Genomic DNA, 19920 nt, shown 5'->3' with positions numbered 1-19920 from the left:
GACTTGTTTCATTAAGCGGGCTACTCACGCAGGGGCAATCTAATGGTCGCATAGTAGAAGGGGCAATTTAGATTTTTTATTTACATACATGCCTGCTGTTCAGAGCTAAGCACGCAGATTTTTTCTTAAACCAAATATGTTGAACGTATCAATGTTTGCTTTGTTTGTTTGCGTGATTGATACGGTTTTATATTTTTTCTTTTTGCTTGAACTCTCAGAGTTCGAGAAATAAGAAAAATGTTTTTGCTGGATCAAGCTGCTTAACGGGTGTATCAAGCTGCTTAAGCAAGCAAAACCCATGGGATTCCGAGACGGTCAAGCGGCTTCACGTCAAGCACGTAGATTTTTGCTTGAGCCAAGTATAATGAACATTTTAAATGTTTGCTTGATGTTTGAGTGATATTTACGTGATTGACGGTGTTTGATGCGATTTAATGTTTTTATTAGACGCGACGGTCGGATAGTGTTCGATTTATGAGAAAAGTACCGTTTGCAGTCGCATCAAGCCGTTTGATATCAACATCATCAACTACGTGCTTGACGTCAAGCCTTTAACTATCGCGGGAGTCCTTTAATATTCTTTATTGTACACCAAAAAGAAACATGTAAAAGAAGAACATACAATTAGCGGCCTTATCGCTGTGAAGCGATAGCGATCTCTACCAGTACACAGATCTCTCCCTTAAAAAATGACGCCGGTATTACCGGAACCTTAAGGAAAAAAAGAAAAGATTGAGAAAGTACCCCAATTGCGGTACACACACGACCGCGTAGCAAGGCGGCAGGGACGATGTAGGAAGCTAAGAAGGTCTAGCACTCCGCCACTTTGCCACAGGGAGAACCTAAGAAATATTGACCCTGCTTGCCTCCACATAACATTTAAGGAGGCAATTTAGGGTCAAGTTCCTAGATTGCCCCTGTGATAGGTGTGAGTAACCTGCTTTAGCAGATTTTGTACATAGTACCTATACATTCGTATATATCGGTATTCTTGCCGTATAAATAGGACTTCGCGGACTACAACGTCCTCTTGTTAATGAGTGGCGTTTTAAGGCTGAAGAAGTGTGAATTCGTGTCATCAGGCAAGAAATGGATCAATTATTCAAGAAAAATCAATACAATTTCAACATGGAAGAACCAAAGTCCATAATATTGACAATAAGTGACCAGCCAACTGTGAGTAATTTTAATATCCATATGCTTTCTTTCCACAATCTTTCTTAGTTCGGAATTTTTAACATTTATTTTGTTTAGGATTTCTGAATAAATTGTATTGCATCAACTGTCAGTGATACGAGATTACAAAATTTACGTGATAATAATTCTGAACTGAGGACGCGGCGCGCCGCCATTTTGTGTTGCGATGCAAAGATGCAAACTATCTTTCTTTTCTACTAGGTACAACGCGTAAAATGTGACTCCTCAAGCGCCATTTAAACTTTTTGTGTCAAATTAGTTTTTTAGTCCTTATTTTTAAGATGAACCGTATTTTTGACATGGCAGTTGACCCATAGGGCTAGTGGTTAAAATGGTGCGTAAGGCGTCATTATGTATGGACTGTAATGTGGTGCTTTACGAAAAAATATTATTGGCGTTCGATTTAAAATTCGTTATGGCTTTTCGCTTGTTAATTAGAAATGTTTAATGTCAGGGATACTTAGGAGTAGAGGGAGGGTCTAGGACACAATTTGACTATTTTTTTTTGTGAATGTAAATATTATGCTCATTCTGTAAAAATGTTGATAAATAATAGAAAATATCGGTTGCAATGCGAATCATCTTTTTTCTAGTAGGTGTACGACGCGTTACGAAAAAATATTGCTTATTGCCTTTAATTTAAAATTGCTTATAATTTTTTCTGTTAAATTATTCCGTCGACACGGCTTTTTTTAATTTTTTTATAGTGGAAGTGTTGTGCTCATTGTTATAAAATAGGGTGTTCAGGTCAGTGATACTTAGGTATACACTGGGTCCAGGGAAGGTCTGGGACACATGAGTTTTTTTTTGTGAATGTGTTATAAGGTGTTCTATTCTAAAAGTGACAGTAGTGTTTTTGCTCGTATCATAGCAAATAGCGAGATAAGATCTATTGCACGTGGAGCGACACCGGCGTGCCGCCATTTTGTATTGCAAATACTTGCAATGCGAATTTTCTTTATTTTCTAGTATACGTGGCGCATTTTGAAATAATAATATAGCTGTTCAATTTAAAACTTCCTATGGTTTACCGCTTGTTAATTAAAAAAAATTACAGTCAGGCATACTTAGGAATACACTATGAGTTTATTTTTTATTACTTATAATATTATGTTTTTTGTTAATGTACTGTACTGTGCATTGTTATAAGGCATTCCAAAGTGATTATAATAAAACATATTTATTTTTTGACATTTTGTCAGTCAAGGACTCATTAGAAATACAGAGTTTCTTTTTTAAAAAATTTCATTATATTTTTTTTTGTGAATTCGCCGTGCCTACTGTGTTAATTGATTGTTTTGCGAGTGTCAAGTCGAGTACCAATACGAAATCTAAATGTGGCTTGCAGACATTTTGTTCTGCAATCAGAACTGATGTGTTATAAGAAACACTTTCATTTAAACTGCTAGAAGGTACGCGCCTACCTATTTTGTTTCGCGTTTAAACATTTTATTTGGGAAAGATTTAGAAAATTATAAACCTTAGAAAGTACAATCTACGTACTTTGAAAATGTTGCATTTGGTATTTTAAATAAAACAGGAAAATCTATATTATATTATTTTGCATTTAAAAAATCTAAAATTATTTACATTTTGTATTAGGTACCTACCTACTACCTATTACTTTTAATAAATCATTTAGAATGCAATAATTAGGTACTTACTTATTTCGGTTTTGGATTTTCTTAAATATAAAAAAAAATTATTTTTATTTTTAAAGATTAACTTTAATAAAAGTATTATACTTATTTATTAAACGTATTTTGAAAATACGCCTCTCGCACAAAATTATCTTTATTTTCTTTTATGTGACGCATTTCGAAAAATACTGCCTTTCTAGAAGCATTAAGTATGAAAAATATTTTCAAAAACGTGACTTTAAAATGTCAACTATATTCTTGGGCCATCTCTCTTCAGTCATGTAAGATTGCTGTCTTGTCGAGCTATGAAAGTGAGGGAATAGACATTGCATCTGTTAGGCACACACTTGTTTACTATAATATTTATTATGTTGTTGATTAGTCTTTTTTGAGACTGGAATACGATCGGGAGAACATTTCGTCGACCTTCCTGGTGGCGCAGAGATAGGCGCTGCGGTCTTTTAGAAGGCTCGAACGTCTGCCAATACGCATTGGGCCAGCGTGGCAGACTATGGCCTAAATCCTTTTCACTCTGAGGGGAGACCCGTGGCCAGTAATTGGTTGATCATGATGACGGTGATGATCAAAAGTAGGCATATTGTTAAGTTACTTTCATATTTCTATTTATAGGCGAAGACCGTTTCGTGTGGAAGTACAAGAGACCTATGTCCAGCAGTGGACAATCTATCGGTTGTTGATGATGATGATGATGACTTTCATATTGCAGCAGGAGAGTTATCCAGCATCAGAGCATGGAGGGTCCAGTGTCGGTCAAGGGAGCGTGTTCTCGCCGTTGGCTCCGCCGTTCCAGAGTCGTATCAACAAGGACTATGGCTCTATGGCGGCGCCACCAGAGCCCCAAGTTGGGGATACTGGTACGTAATTTTTTTTTCTCCCACTTGCTCGTAAATTGGTACTCCACTGAAGAAAGGATTTCATTACAGAGGACTTTAATTGGGCCCTGTCTTGGGTCTGACAAACGCCTAATGATGGAGATCCTAGAATTCTCTAAAGGCATTTATAGAAGACTAGCTTATGCTCGCGACTTCGTCCGCGTGGACTACACAAATTTCTTAAGCGAGGCGAGCATAAGCTAGTGGTTGTTAAAAAGCAAATACTTATATGAGGTACTTATTTTACATGTTCATGATTTCTTTATATTGTGAAGATCCTAGATAAAAGTTGTTGTACCAAGTATACAGTATACAGAGAACATACATGTATACATACATGTTGTACCAAGTATACAGTATACATGTCAAAGTATACAGAGCTTCACCGGCAAAGAATTAGAAATTGCAAGTTGTTGCAAAAAATCTAATGTTATCAATCTGGTGCACCAAAATATTCAATGTATCAGAGGGAAAGATCTGGAAATAGAACTTTTTTTGAATAATTTCAATATTGATATTTTATGTATAACTGAGCATTGGTTAAAAAATCATGAGTATACATTCAATTTTGGTAATCACCAGGTTGGTAGTTCGTTCACCAGAACCAATGCGATTCATGGCGGCTCGTTAATTTTGCTTAGCAAACAATTAAAATTCAAGAATCGAAATGACATAGAGAGCCTGTCTGTTGAGCGAACAATAGAACTATCCTCAGTTGAACTTGAGCAATTCATTGTTGTGTCTGTATATAGACCACCCTTGTCTAACTTTGATCTTTTTGAAAAGGTAATGGATGAAGTCTTATTCAAAATCTCAAAATCAAATAAAAAGCTGATTGTGTGCGGAGACTTTAATGTAAATATTTTGGAAAGTAGCCCTTTAAATGGCAAATTATTAAATCTTTTCAAATCCTACAACCTATCCAACATGTTTATGGAGCCTACAAGAATAACTGTAACTAGCGCCACATGTATAGACAATATTTTTACAAATATAAATCCAATTACTAAAACCATAATTAGCAAATTGGATTCGGATCATTGTGGACAGTTGATCCAGTTTGAAAATTTGAAGAAAAAAAATTCTAAACGTAGAATAACCTTTGTACCAGTAACGTCTGACCGAATTGAGAATATGAGACTAAGCCTTATAAAACACCTTCCATTTTTGTCAAATGGGTTTAGTCCTGATGAAATGTATAATACATTTTTTAATATATTCAATACTATATTTAACTCAATATTCACCAGTAAATCGGTCTTGACTACTGATGCAAAAGTTTTTAGTGAATGGGCAACAGTAGAACTACATAAAAGTAGACAAAAACTATATGAATTGTATGCGGAGCGACAATATGATACTGGTGACGAATTCAAGCAGTACGTTCAACTGTTTTCCAAAAAGTTTAAGAGAGATTGCATTGCAGCCAAGTCAAAATATATCCAGGCAAAAATTAAAAACAGCTCCAATGTAGTAAAAACTACCTGGAAAATAGTTAACGAAGAAACAGGAAGAGTGACACATAAAACTTGTAATTTTGAACTAAAATATCATGACAAGTTGATTACGTCAGACCCCGAGGTTGCAACCGTTTTCGAGACCTTCTTTACAGATATTCCTGTTTCTACTACAAAATCATTGAACTCTTCAGCAGCCGCCGCTCTCTCACTATTGGAGGATAACGTGCCTGAATGTAATAAAATGTTTGAATTCAGTCACGTTAGTTGCTCTGACGTTATCAAAGCTTTTAAATTAATTAATAATAAGAAAACAAATGATCTGTGGGGCATTTCCGTTAACGTTGTGAAATCATTAATTGATATTGTTGCACCCGAGTTAGCATTAATATTCAATAATTGTGTTGACTGTGGTGAGTTTCCAGACTTAATGAAACATAGTAAAATAATTCCATTATTTAAATCAGGTAGTACTAGTGACCCCACTAACTTCAGACCGATATCTGTACTACCCACTTTTAGTAAAATCTTTGAAAAAATAATTTTAACTCAACTGCTTAATTTTTTCAACATTAATGATTTATTTCACACCAAACAGTTTGGTTTTACACGGGGTCGCTCAACAACCGATGCTGGTGTTGAGTTAATACTAAATATATTTGAAGCCTGGGAGGAATCACGTGATGCGCTTGGCGTTTTATGTGATTTATCCAAGGCTTTCGACTGCGTTGATCATGAAACATTGGTCGCGAAATTGCACCATTATGGAATTAGGGGTGCAGCATTGGAATTGATGAGTTCTTACCTAAATGATAGAATACAAAGGGTAGACGTGAATGGAAAGCGATCTCCCGGATCCGTTGTAAAAATGGGGGTGCCACAAGGTTCCATCTTAGGACCTTTTCTGTTCCTTATTTACATCAATGACCTTCCTTACCTCGCTAAGGACAATTACGGGATAGTCTTGTTTGCTGATGATACATCACTTTTATTTAAAATCAATCGATACTTAACAACTTTTGATGAAGTAAACAATTCTCTCACCAAGTTAGTACAGTGGTTCGAAGCTAATAACCTGCTTCTCAACGGGAAAAAGACAAAGTGTATTAAATTCACTTTACCAAATGTTAAGCAGGTGAAAACCACTGTGCAACTTAATAATGAGGAATTAGATTTAGTGGATACCGCTATTTTTCTTGGAATAACGTTAGATGCAAAACTTCAATGGGGCTCTCATATAAATAACTTATCGAACAGACTTAGTTCTGCCGCATATGCGGTAAAAAAGATTCGCCAGTTGACAGACATAGAAACTGCGAGACTAGTATATTTTAGTTACTTTCACAGCATTATGTCATATGGTATATTATTATGGGGTAATGCTGCTGATATTAATTCTATTTTTGTGCTGCAGAAAAGGGCTGTTCGAGCCATATACAGTATGGGGCCACGAGAGTCGCTGAGAACTAAATTTAGGGAAGTTAAAATTATGACAGTGCATAATCAATATATTTTTGAAAATTTACTGTACGTACATAAAAACATAAATAAATTTAAAAAAAAAAGTGACTGTCATAATATAAATACTAGAAATAAAAATAAACTTGTAATTCCCGCCTCTAGGCTCAGTAAAGTTAGCAATTCATTTGCTCGTAATTCCATACGTTTCTATAATAAGCTTCCAGAAGACATATTGGAGATGTCTCTCAACAAGTTCAAAGTTTTCATAAAACGTAAACTAATTGAAAAATCCTATTACAATGTAAAGGATTATTTAAATGATAAGCAAGCTTGGGAATGAGTTGCTTAACGACTTTGTGATAGTTCTAATAAGTTTCAATAAATTTGTAAAGTGGTGATAATAAAAAGAATACCCGGCTGAGTTTGTTGTGGGCTCTTCTCAGACCTGGGCGCGTTTGGAACCCTCGTAGCTTTAGTTTTAAGTTTGCGTTATAATTATCACCACTATATTATCTTACAAATCTAACACTATACCAGACAATCAATAAGAGTAATTTATTACCTATTTTGAATAAATCATTTGACTTTGACTTTGACTTTGACAAGATATTAAATCATCACTATAATGATTGATGAAATTGTTTATTTTGCAGCGCCATCTGTGGACTTCGATTTGATGAATCACCCGATCAGTGAAACGGCCTCGCTCTTCGATAACAATCGATCAGAACGGAGTGCTCCAAACTACTTCTCGGGTAAGTTTATTCACCACTTTTGGGGAAGCTTCAGAGTCTTGATCACCGCCGAAACGTTGCCGGCCTATCGGTGTTTTACAGGATATATTTCGGAGAGTGTGCTCAGGAGCTGTTCGATCTTGCCCCTCCCTTGCCTTTTTACCACCGTACCGCAAGACAACGGGCGAGTTTCCACCCCTATACTTATTTATTTATGTTGACACCCCGTCAACATAAATAAATAAGTATACACATACAACAAATATTTGTATGTAAATAATAATCATTAATCTGTATTTAATATGTAATCTAATTTAATTTTGTTAATTAGCTTTAGGAAATGTATGATAAGTTTATGCATGCTGTGGTTGCCTATAATAAGCTTGTCGTTTTGTGAATGTATTTTTAATAGTTAAAATTGTTTTTGCGACTGTATTTTTTTTTTTTTTTATTTTTTTTTAAAAGAATATTAGCCATATTAAATGACTAATATTCCCCTTTCCTCTCCAATTAAGCGTCAGGCTTGTGCTAGGAGTAGGTACGACAATAGTGCAACGGGCAGGGTTTGAACCGTCGACCTTTCAGTTTTCAGTCCACTCCTATACCGGTTGAGCTATTGAGGCTCATTTGTGAATGACTAAGCTGTTGGTAAACCCAATAAAGAAAATAATAAAAAAACATTCCATCTACGCGTACGAAACGCTTTGCGTCATCATTCCTTTATATGCATGGCTAGGGTCTGGAATACTCTTCCGAGAGCAGTGTATCCTGCCAATTGTAATCCAGGTATCTTTAAAACAAGAGTGAATAGGCATCTTCTAGGCAAACGCGTCCCATCTTAGGCCAAATCACTTCCCATCACTCATCAGGTGTGATCGTGGTCAAGCTTGACGACCTCCCTGGCGCAGTGGTGAGCGCTGTGGTCTTATTAGTGGGAGGTCCCGGGTTCGATTCCTGGCAGGGGTTTGGAATTGTATAATTTCTAAATTTCTGGTCTGGTCTGGTGGGAGGCTTCGGCCGTGGCTAGTTACCACCCTACCGGCAAAGCCGTGCCGCCAAGCGATTTAGCGTTCCGGTACGATGCCGTGTAGAAACCAAAGGGGTACCTATGGGTTTAATAAAAACTGCCATACCCCTTCCAGGTTAGCCCGCTATCATCTTAGACTGCATCATCACTTACCATCAGGTGAGATTGCAGTCAAGGGCTAACTTGTATCTGAATAATAATTAAAAAAAAAAAGCGTGCACCTATAATGAATTTAAAAAAAATCTACTCCGTGCGTGGCGGCATGGTTTTGCCGGTAGGGTGGTAACTAGCCACGGCCAAAGCCTCCCACCAGGCCAGTCCAGAAATTTAGAAATTATAAAATTCCAAACCCATGCCGGAAATCGAACCCGGTACCTTCCACTAATAAGAGAACGACGCTTACCACTGCGCCAGGGAGATCGTCGAATATGCAATCTGTGCTTGTTAATCTTTATTGTGAAATAAATGGACACTTTCTTTTTGAGCAGCTTCTAGGACGGAGTCTGTTGCATCTGGTAGTGTTTGGGCAGATAAACCTGTCCACAAGAGTGACGAAACGTTCGACAACTTTGACTTTCTGGTCAAAAGTAAGTGCATTTTCACCATTTTATACTTAACTAGCTTATGTTCACAACTTCGTCCGCGTGGACGACACAAACTTCAAACCCCTATTTCCTCCTTTAGGGGTTGAATTTTCAAAAATCCTTTCTTAGCGAATGCCTACGTCATAATAGCTATTTGCGTGCCAAATTTCAGCCCGATCCATCCAGTAGTTTGAGCTGTGCGTTGATAGATCAGTCAGTCAGTCACCTTTTTCTTTTATATATTTAGAGTAGCTAATGCTCGCGACTTCGTCCGCGTGGACTACAAAATTTCAAACCCCTATTTCACCCCCTTAGGTGTTGAATTTTCAAAAATCCTTTCTTAGCGGATGCCTACGTCATAATAGCTATCTGCATGCCAAATTTCAGCCCGATCCGTCCAGTAGTTTGAGCTGTACGTTGATAGATCAGTCAGTCAGTCAGTCAGTCATTCAGTCAGTCAGTCAGTCAGTCACCTTTTCCTTTTATATATATAGATTACCAAAATTCTTTCCTTCATCAGCTTTGTCGGCGGCCCATGCGTACCTGTCAATGTTGACCAGCGAACAAACAATGGTGCTGCAGGCTATCCGCCCATCACTACTCTTTGAGTTTCTGCAGGAGGTCTCTAGAATCCACCAGAATCGTAAGCGGATGCAACGAGCTCTCTCTCGTGTAAGTACCATGTCATACATAGTCATCTCAACCTATCGGGTCACTACTGAAAGCTCAGGGGGATATTTCCTTGCAATAATACTCGAGAATCGCATCAAACTCATATTTTATTCTTTGTATGCTTTTACTTCTCATCTCATCTCATAATCATATAATCACATAATCATAATATAACAACTTCATAACTTAAACACTATCGCACCATAATTAACGTATGAACACAACTATGATTGACGAAAGTCTGAGCCCTGGTTATCCAAAACATCTGTATTAAATACAAGTCGTTACCACTTCCAAACAGTAATAATTGCCTTTGTCAATATACGTCTTTTTATGCAACGTATATTGACAAAAGATAATGACATATTTGATAAGGTATATTGACGTGCCTACACTGTAGTTTTCATGACATCCACTTCCGGACAATAATAATTACTTTTGTCAATATACGTCTTGTCATGAAACGTATATTGACAACAGTATAATGACATGTTCAATAAGGTATATTGACGTGGCTACACTGTTGTTTCATGACGTTGTATACTGGCAAGTGATAAGAATAATAATTATTCCCGAAATTCTAACACTACTGAGCACTCCTGAGCACTCCTGATTAAGTGATTACCGCCGCCCATGAACATTTGCAGCACCAGAGGAACCGCCAATGCTTCGCCGAGGTTCAGGAATTTGTTGTTTCGCCCCTACACCGCCGAAGAGAGTTGGTTTTGCGTGGAAAAAAATCTGGCACAACGGACGGTCGAAGTGCACCAAGCATCTAACTGATGAATATGAAATAGGCTACTTGACAATTTTTTTAAGTTGGTCTTAAATGGTTAATATTTGTCCTATTATATCAAAAAAATTAACACTATATTTTTTTGCGCCCTAAAAACCGTAAAACTTTAATTTAAAAAAAAATTTTTCTTAGACAGGTGAAAACACTGTCGGCCATGTTTGGCCGATAGATTATCTGTGCTCTGACGTCATGCATTTGTAAACAACAGTATAACCCAGGGTTTGGCCGATAGATTATCTGTGCTCTGACGTCATGCATTTGTAAACAACAGTATAACCCAGGGTTATACTGTTGTTTACAAATGCATGACGTCAGAGCACAGATAATCTATCGGCCAAACATGGCCGACAGTGTTTTCACCTGTCTAAGAAAAATTTTTTTTTAAATTAAAGTTTTACGGTTTTTAGGGCGCAAAAAAATATAGTGTTAATTTTTTTGATATAATAGGACAAATATTAACCATTTAAGACCAACTTAAAAAAATTGTCAAGTAGCCTATTGCTTATAGTGGCGTACGGTGCGATTGTAGAAAAAGGAGAGTGGAATGAGGTCACACAACTCCTTAGCACACCTTTGCGGTGAACCAGGCTTTCTAACGAGCTGATTAGTTTGGGGTTGTCCACAAGTGGGACAGCCCGCTTTTGAATCCGATCAAATGGAAGGAGTTGGTTCAAAGGCCGGAGCACCCCAGCTGGCGTGAGAGTAATACTCTATAGGTAGTTAGACTTGCTCTTTATAAAGAAGGAGCCTATGTTCGGGCGCAAAGTAAAAATCAGTATAATATTAGGTGCAAGTCTCTCCCAGAATGAGATAGATTTAGAGTCATTGTAGTACACCACAATGGCTAAGTACGTATACACCTTTGAGAACTATATGGATAACTCTCGAGCCTGCAGGTCTCCTCATGATGATTTCGTTCACCCCTAAGCAAGTGATATTTAATTGCTTAAAACGCACATAACTTGGAATCTCTCAAATGTCATATGTTTTCAGGAATGTGCTTTTTGCAAGAACAACGGTGAACCTGAAGAAAAGTACTCTTCGCATGCATTGAAGGACTGCAGGGGTCGCGTGCTGTGCCCCGTGCTGCGCGCCTTCTGCTGCCCGCGCTGCGGCGCCACGGGCGACCGCGCCCACACCATCAAATACTGCCCTACCAATGATAACGGTGAGCTACTCCACATACATGGTCTGCAGGGGCCGCGTGCTGTGCCCCGTGCTGCGCGCCTTCTGCTGCCCGCGCTGCGGCGCCACGGGCGACCGCGCCCACACCATCAAATACTGCCCTACCAATGATAACGGTGAGCTACTCCACATACATGGTCTGCAGGGGCCGCGTGCTGTGCCCCGTGCTGCGCGCCTTCTGCTGCCCGCGCTGCGGCGCCACGGGCGACCGCGCCCACACCATCAAATACTGCCCTACCAATGATAACGGTGAGCTACTCCACATACATGGTCTGCAGGGGCCGCGTGCTGTGCCCCGTGCTGCGCGCCTTCTGCTGCCCGCGCTGCGGCGCCACGGGCGACCGCGCCCACACCATCAAATACTGCCCTACCAATGATAACGGTGAGCTACTCCACATACATGGTCTGCAGGGGCCGCGTGCTGTGCCCCGTGCTGCGCGCCTTCTGCTGCCCGCGCTGCGGCGCCACGGGCGACCGCGCCCACACCATCAAATACTGCCCTACCAATGATAACGGTGAGCTACTCCACATACATGGTCTGCAGGGGCCGCGTGCTGTGCCCCGTGCTGCGCGCCTTCTGCTGCCCGCGCTGCGGCGCCACGGGCGACCGCGCCCACACCATCAAATACTGCCCTACCAATGATAACGGCAAGAGGAGCTACAAGCTTAATTTGCTGTAATCCAATTTTAACTTTGTTACCTTCGAGTCAAGAGAGAATAGACATCTAGGCAAGCGCGTCCCCTCTTAGGCTGCATCATCAGTTGCCAGCAACGTGCAAAACTCGGGGTCAGTGCCCTGGTGACTACGCGGCATTGACCTCGCGGCATCTAACTACGCACAGCGTTCCGTTGACCTCTAGCGTCAGTCAGATGTTTTATTTCCAATGTATTGCGAACTTTTTAAAAATACAGGTTTCTTGAATTTATTTTAATCATCAGTTAGTCTACCTGTCGTCGTTTTAATTACACCCTGTATAGGTAAGCGCGTAAGAAGTGTATAAGTCCCGCAAATTGCTATTGCGCTGGAATCATAGTCATTAACATCAAAATGACGTCATTTTGACGTAATTTGACGCATATTTATGTAAAAATATACCATCAGCTCGAAACTTCAGTCTAGTGCATCACTAACTTAAGGCTCAAAAACTTAATCTCAAAATTATCTTAAAAAAGAACCGACGATTTCCTACGGAAGAATTATTTAAGCTAAGTAAAGTACTAACCCCAAGAAAAATATTCATTTGGCAAATAACAATGTATATGGCAAAATATATAGACAACTTCACAATCGAGCAAACTCCCAGTCACCGTAGGCAAAGGCAACTAAGATGTTCAGTTCCCCGACGGACGTCTGGATTCTCGAGTAGACATTTTACAGCTGCGGCACCAAAACTATTCAATAACCTTCCGCTGGAGGTATCTAATCTGATTTTATGTGCCCAGCGCCCATCCTTAAAGAAGAAACTTAAATTCTATATAAAGAAATTTCTCCTAGAAACCTCTTTTGAAAATTTTAAACGTCTTTATGACAAGATCTGTTGAAACGAATGCTTTAACTTATTACAACTTATCCTATCTATTTAAATTATATATCTAAACTCCGTATGCATTAACACTGTTGCACCAAATAAAATATAGTTTTAGTAATGTATGAATATATATAGTATAGTATAAATATAGTATAGTATATAATATAATATAATATAGTATGAATGAGGTCGATGAACTTTGTCAGCCCTAGCACAGACTACGGTCTATTTGGGCTGCAAACTGCCAACACCAGTCGCGGCTTTTTGTCTAGTGCTTTGGTCTGGAAGTGTGGTGTGAATTATTCGCTTTTTTTTTGTCTAAATAAAAAAATAAATAAAATAAAAATAAATAAATAAAAATAAAAACTAAAATGGCGGCCACGCGCATTAGCAATTTGCGGGACTTATAACCGTCACGTGAATTTTCAGGTACGGACCGTCCATGCACACAGCGTCGTCAATCGTCGTTCAACTCGTTCATGTTCAGCGATGGACCGCGCGTCAGCTTCGGAGCCCCGTCCAACCCGCCTCAGTCTCCCTCTTCTACCTTCAACGAATCCTTTTTCAGCTCTAACTAAAGTCTTAAACAACTTACTTGACTTTATCATCATTAAGGTGGTTTGATAGATCCGGCCGCGAAAATTCAAATTTTAGTTAATTTTTCGAAAATAGTAGACTAATCATACATCGAAGCCATTATGGTCATGAGTTTTGCAGACAACATTTATGCATCTACATGTTTTTTCCATAAAAACTTTGGTAAAAAATACTCATTTAGGGTAGGAGCCCCGGTTTTGGCCAGTCCCCTGGTTTTGGCCACTTTCAAGTTTAAGTCTATAAATAAGAAGTTGAGAACATAAATAAGAGAGAGAGAAGAGAGAAGCCTTCGATGTATGATTAGTCTACCATTTTCGAAAAACTACCTAAAATTTGATTTTTCGCGGCCGGCCACCTTAAGAACTATTTATTCGCAGCTCCAAAAAAATTAGTTTGGCTCTCATTTAGGCCCATTACGAAATGTGGCAAACCACAAACATACTTAGATATTAGTTTCTAGAATGTGTCTACAGAATTACTAGTCTGGTCGTTTAATATTCGAATGAGAATCAAACTACGTATGTATGGAGCGACTGACGGAGTTAATCGATAAACGTCTCGATGATAAGTCTTTTTGTGAAACTTAGTAAGTTTTTTTACGTTGTCGTACTAAAATAGTTTTTTATATACCCACTGATAGTTATAGAGAAAGAGGCCGTGAGGGCCAGACCTTCGTTATTTTATTATAAAAGCTGAAAGTTTCTCTGCGCATTGGGATATTGAGGGAGGAACAATCGGCGACTATGGGATCATGGTGACTTTGGCAGATAACAGGTAATAAAGACGTATACAATCTCTCATGAAAGCATAAAGTAAATTTTCTTCGGAATAGTACCTATTAGACATGTCATGCATTGCCAGACACTTAGGTAGTATCGTGCCAACCCCATTGCCAGACACTACTAAAGTTTAAGGGTGTCTGGCAGAGGCTCCCACGATAAATGGCAATACATGACGTGATTTCTAATACTATTCCGAAGAAAATATAAAAAAATTAGACTATACTTTTACGTAAGATTTTATACGTCTTTGTTTCATGATCCAAACATCATAGTCGCTGATCGTTCCTCCGTGTGTTGGGGACAATACGCAGAGCAAAAAAATATAAGAAATACGCAAAATTTCAGCTTTTATAAAATAACGATAGTCTGGTACTCGCTGACTCTCTATTTATTATTTAAGTTTTTTTTAGCTTTTCTTCGTAAAAAAGATTTTTTTATAGCCTACTGACACTTAATAAAAAATTGCCTCATATACATAGGCAATTGGATCGTCTGCCAATTCGCAATCGATAGTTTATTTTACTATTTTCATAAGTAGTTGAAGTAAACTACAGCGACATCTGTTGATCGAAATCTAACTGGTTCATAGTGAAGTATGCTGGACATACTTTATTTGAAGTAATTATCAACAAGCTTGGCGATTAAACAATTCCATGTAGGTACTAATTTTTAAAAAAATATCTACCTAACTGCCGTACTCAGAGTCGCTTAATCGTTACTTAAGTTTAGTTATAACGAGACAGAGCTATATCTCTCACATAAATATGTCCCGTTTTAACGCAATCTTAAGTAACAATTAGCGACTGAGTACGGCTTTTATAGTTTGTCTTTTTTAAATAACTTTGTAATATACTCTTATGGTACGTTTCCACAATCGGGGTTCGGCAAATAATTCGTGATATTATCGCGAATAGGGTCTTGGACCGTAGTAATAAAATGATGTGATTTTTTGTATAGCGGTAGTTTATGGGTCTAGAATTCATTATAAAAGAGAATAATTTAAAAAAATCATGATTCTCAGTTATTTTTAACATAATTAATTATTAATGCACGTTGTACGGAATGCGAATAATCATTTTCAATTTATGTTTTTCAATTTTTCAACATATAAAATAGAGTACTATTCGCTGGAAAATGTTTTTATGTAAAAAAATTAAAAAATATTTGTCGTTTACTCATTGGAACATCATTATTCGCATTCCGTACAACGTGACGTGACGTAATTATGTTAGAAATAAATGAATCATGATTTTTTTTAATTATGCTGTTATAATGAATTCTAGCCCCATAAACTACTGTTATACAAAACATCACACCATTTTATTACTACAGTCCAATACCCTATTCTGATAGTGGAGTCGCGCTATTATAAACACATGTATCTTGTCTTTTTTTAACAAATATTTTTTTAACACATATTTTTTGTATTTTCAACGAATCAATTTGTAATATTTTTTTCTAAAACACACGTATTTTTGTCTCGTTCAATTTCGGATAATAAACCAATAATTTGGAATATTTCATAATAAGTAAATCAATGCATTCCAAAATCAATGAAATACATATTTATTATTATGGATCCTTAACAGATTCAAATAGAAATTCATTTTGTAACCTAATTCTTTTAAATACGTCACGTCTTTGTTCAATTTAATTTTTCAATGGATTTGTAATCTTCCATTTTTAATTTAATTATTTTAGCACATTTCATATTAAATCAATACAGTTAATGCAATCCAAAATCAATGAAATATATTATTATTAATATGGATTCATAGCTGATTCAAATATAAATTAAAACACATGTTTTTGTCGTTTGTTCAATTTCATTTTTCAATGGATTTCCATTCCCCATTTTTAACGAATTAATTTGGAATATTTCATAATAAATCAATGAAATATATTATTACTATCGATCTATAACTGATTCAATTATAAATTTATGAATTTATTCCTAATTACTACAATAAATGGGCATATAAAATTGTAATTACGTATTTTTTTTATAACTTGTCAGAATATTTCTTAGGTACTAACAACTTTTCTTATAAATATAAAATTGTAATTGTTCTTTTCTTTAATACTAATAAATTGTGAGCATTAATTTTTTGTGTTTTATATCCATATTATACATTCCTATGTACTTATTAGAGCCTCAATAGCTCAACCGGCAAAGGAGTGGACTGAAAACCGAAAGGTAGACGGTTCAAACCCCGCCCGTTGCACTATTGTCGTACCTACTCCTAGCACAAGCCTGACGCTTAGTTGGAGAGGAAAGGGGAATATTAGTCATTTAACATGGCTAATATTCTTTAAAAAAAAAAAAAAAAAATAGTACGCGGCAAAAAGTAGTACATCCATGATTATGGTCAAAGGTAAAATTTTCGTCCAAAAACAAACCTTGACCTGTGATTTACTTAACTTTAACCGCGTGTCATGCTACTAGACCTGAACAAAGTTTATTTCACTAATTAGCTCTCGCGATAAATAGGTACTTAGCTCTTACACTATAATATAATATATAAAGTAGACAAAGAGGCCCCGTCTAAAAATAGAGGCTAATTTTTCAAAGGGAATTTGTATTAAGCGAACACACTAAGGTACCGAGCATATTTGCGTAGGCTAACCCAAAAATAATTTACTCGAATAATTTAAACCTCAAAAAGGTATAATTATTATAATTACTATGTGAATAGGATAGTAGATGACTGTGCGCTAATTTAAATTTATGATGAACTATCCCAAGGGCGTCCCATAAAAATAAGTAGGCCATCTTTAAAGAACTGAGTTTTTTAATTTAAAGGTAAGAAAGGTTATTTGTCTACGAAAAATTGCCACAGGTAAGCATCATGTAATGTAATGAGGGTTTCTATAAGCACTATTATTATTATTATGTATTAAGAAGTAGACGGAATGACACACTTTTTAAACCTTCGTGGTTTTTTGCTGTGTCTAAATTGGATTTGTTAAACATTCTTTATGTTGGTAATAAAAAAAAAAAAAAAATGTACCCACCTACCTATGTCATGTGTTATTAGTGAACCAACGTACAGCGATTAATACGACAATTTTAAATCCATACTTATCTACAAGGTGGCGCTTTCGGTTGCGACATCGCCATTCCAGCACCTTGGGACCCGAACGTCTTATCGGTTTTTCGAAGTAGTGAAGTGCCCTGCCTATTGCCACTCCAGCTTCGCAACCCGCAGAGCTATGTCGGTTACTCTGGTTCTCCGAAGCAATCTGATTAATGCCTTCCTAAATGTGTGCGCGACCTAATGAAGGTCGAAATAAGCTGTCGCCTTCATGACTGCGGTCGATAAGGATTGACCCTTAATGCGTGAAGTAATCTGATTAATGCCTTCCTCATAGCCAAAGTCAGCTTCACAACCCGCTAAGCTATGACGGTTACTCGGATTCTGCGAACTAAATGTGTGCGCGACTTAATGAAGGTCGAAATAAGCTGTCGCCTTCATGACTGCGGTCGATAAGGATTGACCCTTAATGCGTGAAGTAATCTGATTAATGCCTTCCTAAACTCATTTTTGCGTCGAAATTTAATTATCTACGGCCCATGTGTTTGTTTTAATGTTAGGTTTCGGGGTTATGATGCCTGCATTACGGCCTATTTAGGTGCTTTACGTTTATTACTTAGCCATAACTGGCCAACTACTAAGAACGGGTGTATTACCAGAATGAAGAAGAGTTTGGAATAGTCATACCTTACTGGCCAACTGTAACATATTTTTTTAATAAAAAAAACCGACTTCCAAAACCACTGCAAAGTAAAAAACCGGACAGATAGACAGACAGACAACAAAGTGATCCTATAAGGGTTCCGTTTTTCCTTTTGAGGTACGGAACTCTAAAAATAACTTTTGTTTCTTTATGTATGTTTAAATCGGACAAGCTTCACGCTTTGATTTCTAGTTTCTTTTATTGTGCTAACCACCTCCTTTTTGGAAGTCGGTTAAAAATATGCTCTGCGTTTTATCCCGACAGAGTTCCAGAAAACGAATAAAAAAAACTATATCCAAGCGGACGAAGTTGCGGGCGTCATCTAGTATTTTATACAACTAGTGGGTTAAATTAATATATTTTAGGAACTCAAAGTCTAACATTCTTTTAAATATTAATTTATCTTAGCTCATTTGTGGAGAATTTTAATTGCATTTCAAATTAGAGAAAAGCTGTCTCAAGAATTTCTGTTATTAAAAGCTCATGAATTATTTATTTAAGCTCATTACTTTTTGTTCACACTGCGCTCTTGATTTAAATTACATTTTATTTTGATTCCATTTTGTGCAATAAATAAAAAGTAAATTGAAAATATGAAAGTTATTTTCCTTTTTTATGTAAAGGTTTTGTACTGTTCTTTGTCGCATTTTATTTTAATTTTAATAAATATAAATTGATAGGTTCTTTTGTAAAAAATAAATAACTTTTTTGTGGCTCTTAATATTTGCTTTTTATTTCGTGCAATTTAATATGAAGTAAAATATATTTATATATTTATAATATATACAAATGGATGTAGTGTTTCTGGAGATTAATCTGCACAAACACATATTTACTAAATTCAAACTTTTTCTTTTTATCTAATAAATATTAGTAGTAAAGATAAAAGGAGAAACGAACTGACTGACATATGAACATACATTTTGGCATGCAGATAGCTATTATGACGTAGGCATCCGCTAAGAAAGGTTTTTGAAAATTCAACCCCTAAGGAGGTAAAAGTGTGTAAGTGGTTTGAAATTTGTGTAGTTGACGTAAACGAAGTCGCGGGCATAAGCTAGTTACATAATAAATTTCTTGAGTTATTATACCGTAAAAGCCTTTCATTGAAAGGGCGACCTTGTCACTAAGTTTTATGTGATGTGTTCAAATGCTAAAAGCATTGAAACTTTTGCCACAAATAACAATGTTGACGCTAAATGACGCGTAACTTGAACTGAGTGCAGTTAGTGCCGACCTTGAACTTGCGCAGAAGGTGATTTTTCACTTGACGATGGCCGACAACATTGGCGTAAATCTTTTTAAAATCTCATGTTAACTCTGTTTTTTTGCTGTGAAAAATAGTCTATAGCTTTTCATAATAACATGAATTTATTTCACCATCATCATCATCAACCGATAGACGTCCACTGCTGGACATAGGTCACTTGTAGGGACTTCCACACGCCACGGTCTTACGCCGCCTGAATCACGCGGCTCCCTGCGACTCGTCTGAATTTATTTACCTGAATCTAAATAGGAAACTGTGACTGACTGACTGATTGATCTATCAATGCACAGCTCAAACTTCTTGACGGATCAGACCCAAAAGCTTGTAGATAGCTACTTTGACGTAGACATCCATTAAG

At 37.1% G+C, this 19920-nt stretch overlaps 2 protein-coding genes across 3 annotated transcripts in view; one reads left to right on the top strand and one right to left on the bottom strand.

Annotated features, from left to right (window-relative positions):
• Positions 1 to 19920, bottom strand: part of LOC117989464 (dopamine D2-like receptor) — a 161096-nt gene that overhangs the window by 103050 nt on the left and 38126 nt on the right. The gene's annotated exons all lie outside the window — the stretch shown is intronic.
• LOC117989729 (uncharacterized) lies at positions 1023 to 13746 on the top strand. Of its 2 annotated transcripts, none has more exons than XM_069504021.1 (7): positions 1023 to 1176; positions 3568 to 3712; positions 7302 to 7403; positions 8898 to 8996; positions 9514 to 9665; positions 11455 to 12161; positions 13605 to 13746. In XM_069504021.1, exons 1-6 carry the CDS (start codon positions 1090 to 1092, stop codon positions 11755 to 11757), a joined length of 888 nt encoding a protein of 295 aa, XP_069360122.1. In that variant the 5' UTR covers positions 1023 to 1089; the 3' UTR covers positions 11758 to 12161; positions 13605 to 13746. The 2 variants fall into 2 exon arrangements, with proteins under 2 accessions (XP_069360122.1, XP_034833032.1); XM_034977141.2 differs by having other exon boundaries at positions 3565 to 3712.

This window comes from Maniola hyperantus, chromosome 16, assembly GCF_902806685.2.
Source record: "Maniola hyperantus chromosome 16, iAphHyp1.2, whole genome shotgun sequence".
NCBI classification, from domain to species: Eukaryota; Metazoa; Arthropoda; class Insecta; order Lepidoptera; family Nymphalidae; genus Maniola; species Maniola hyperantus.
This window is presented reverse-complemented; position numbering and strand designations above follow the sequence as displayed.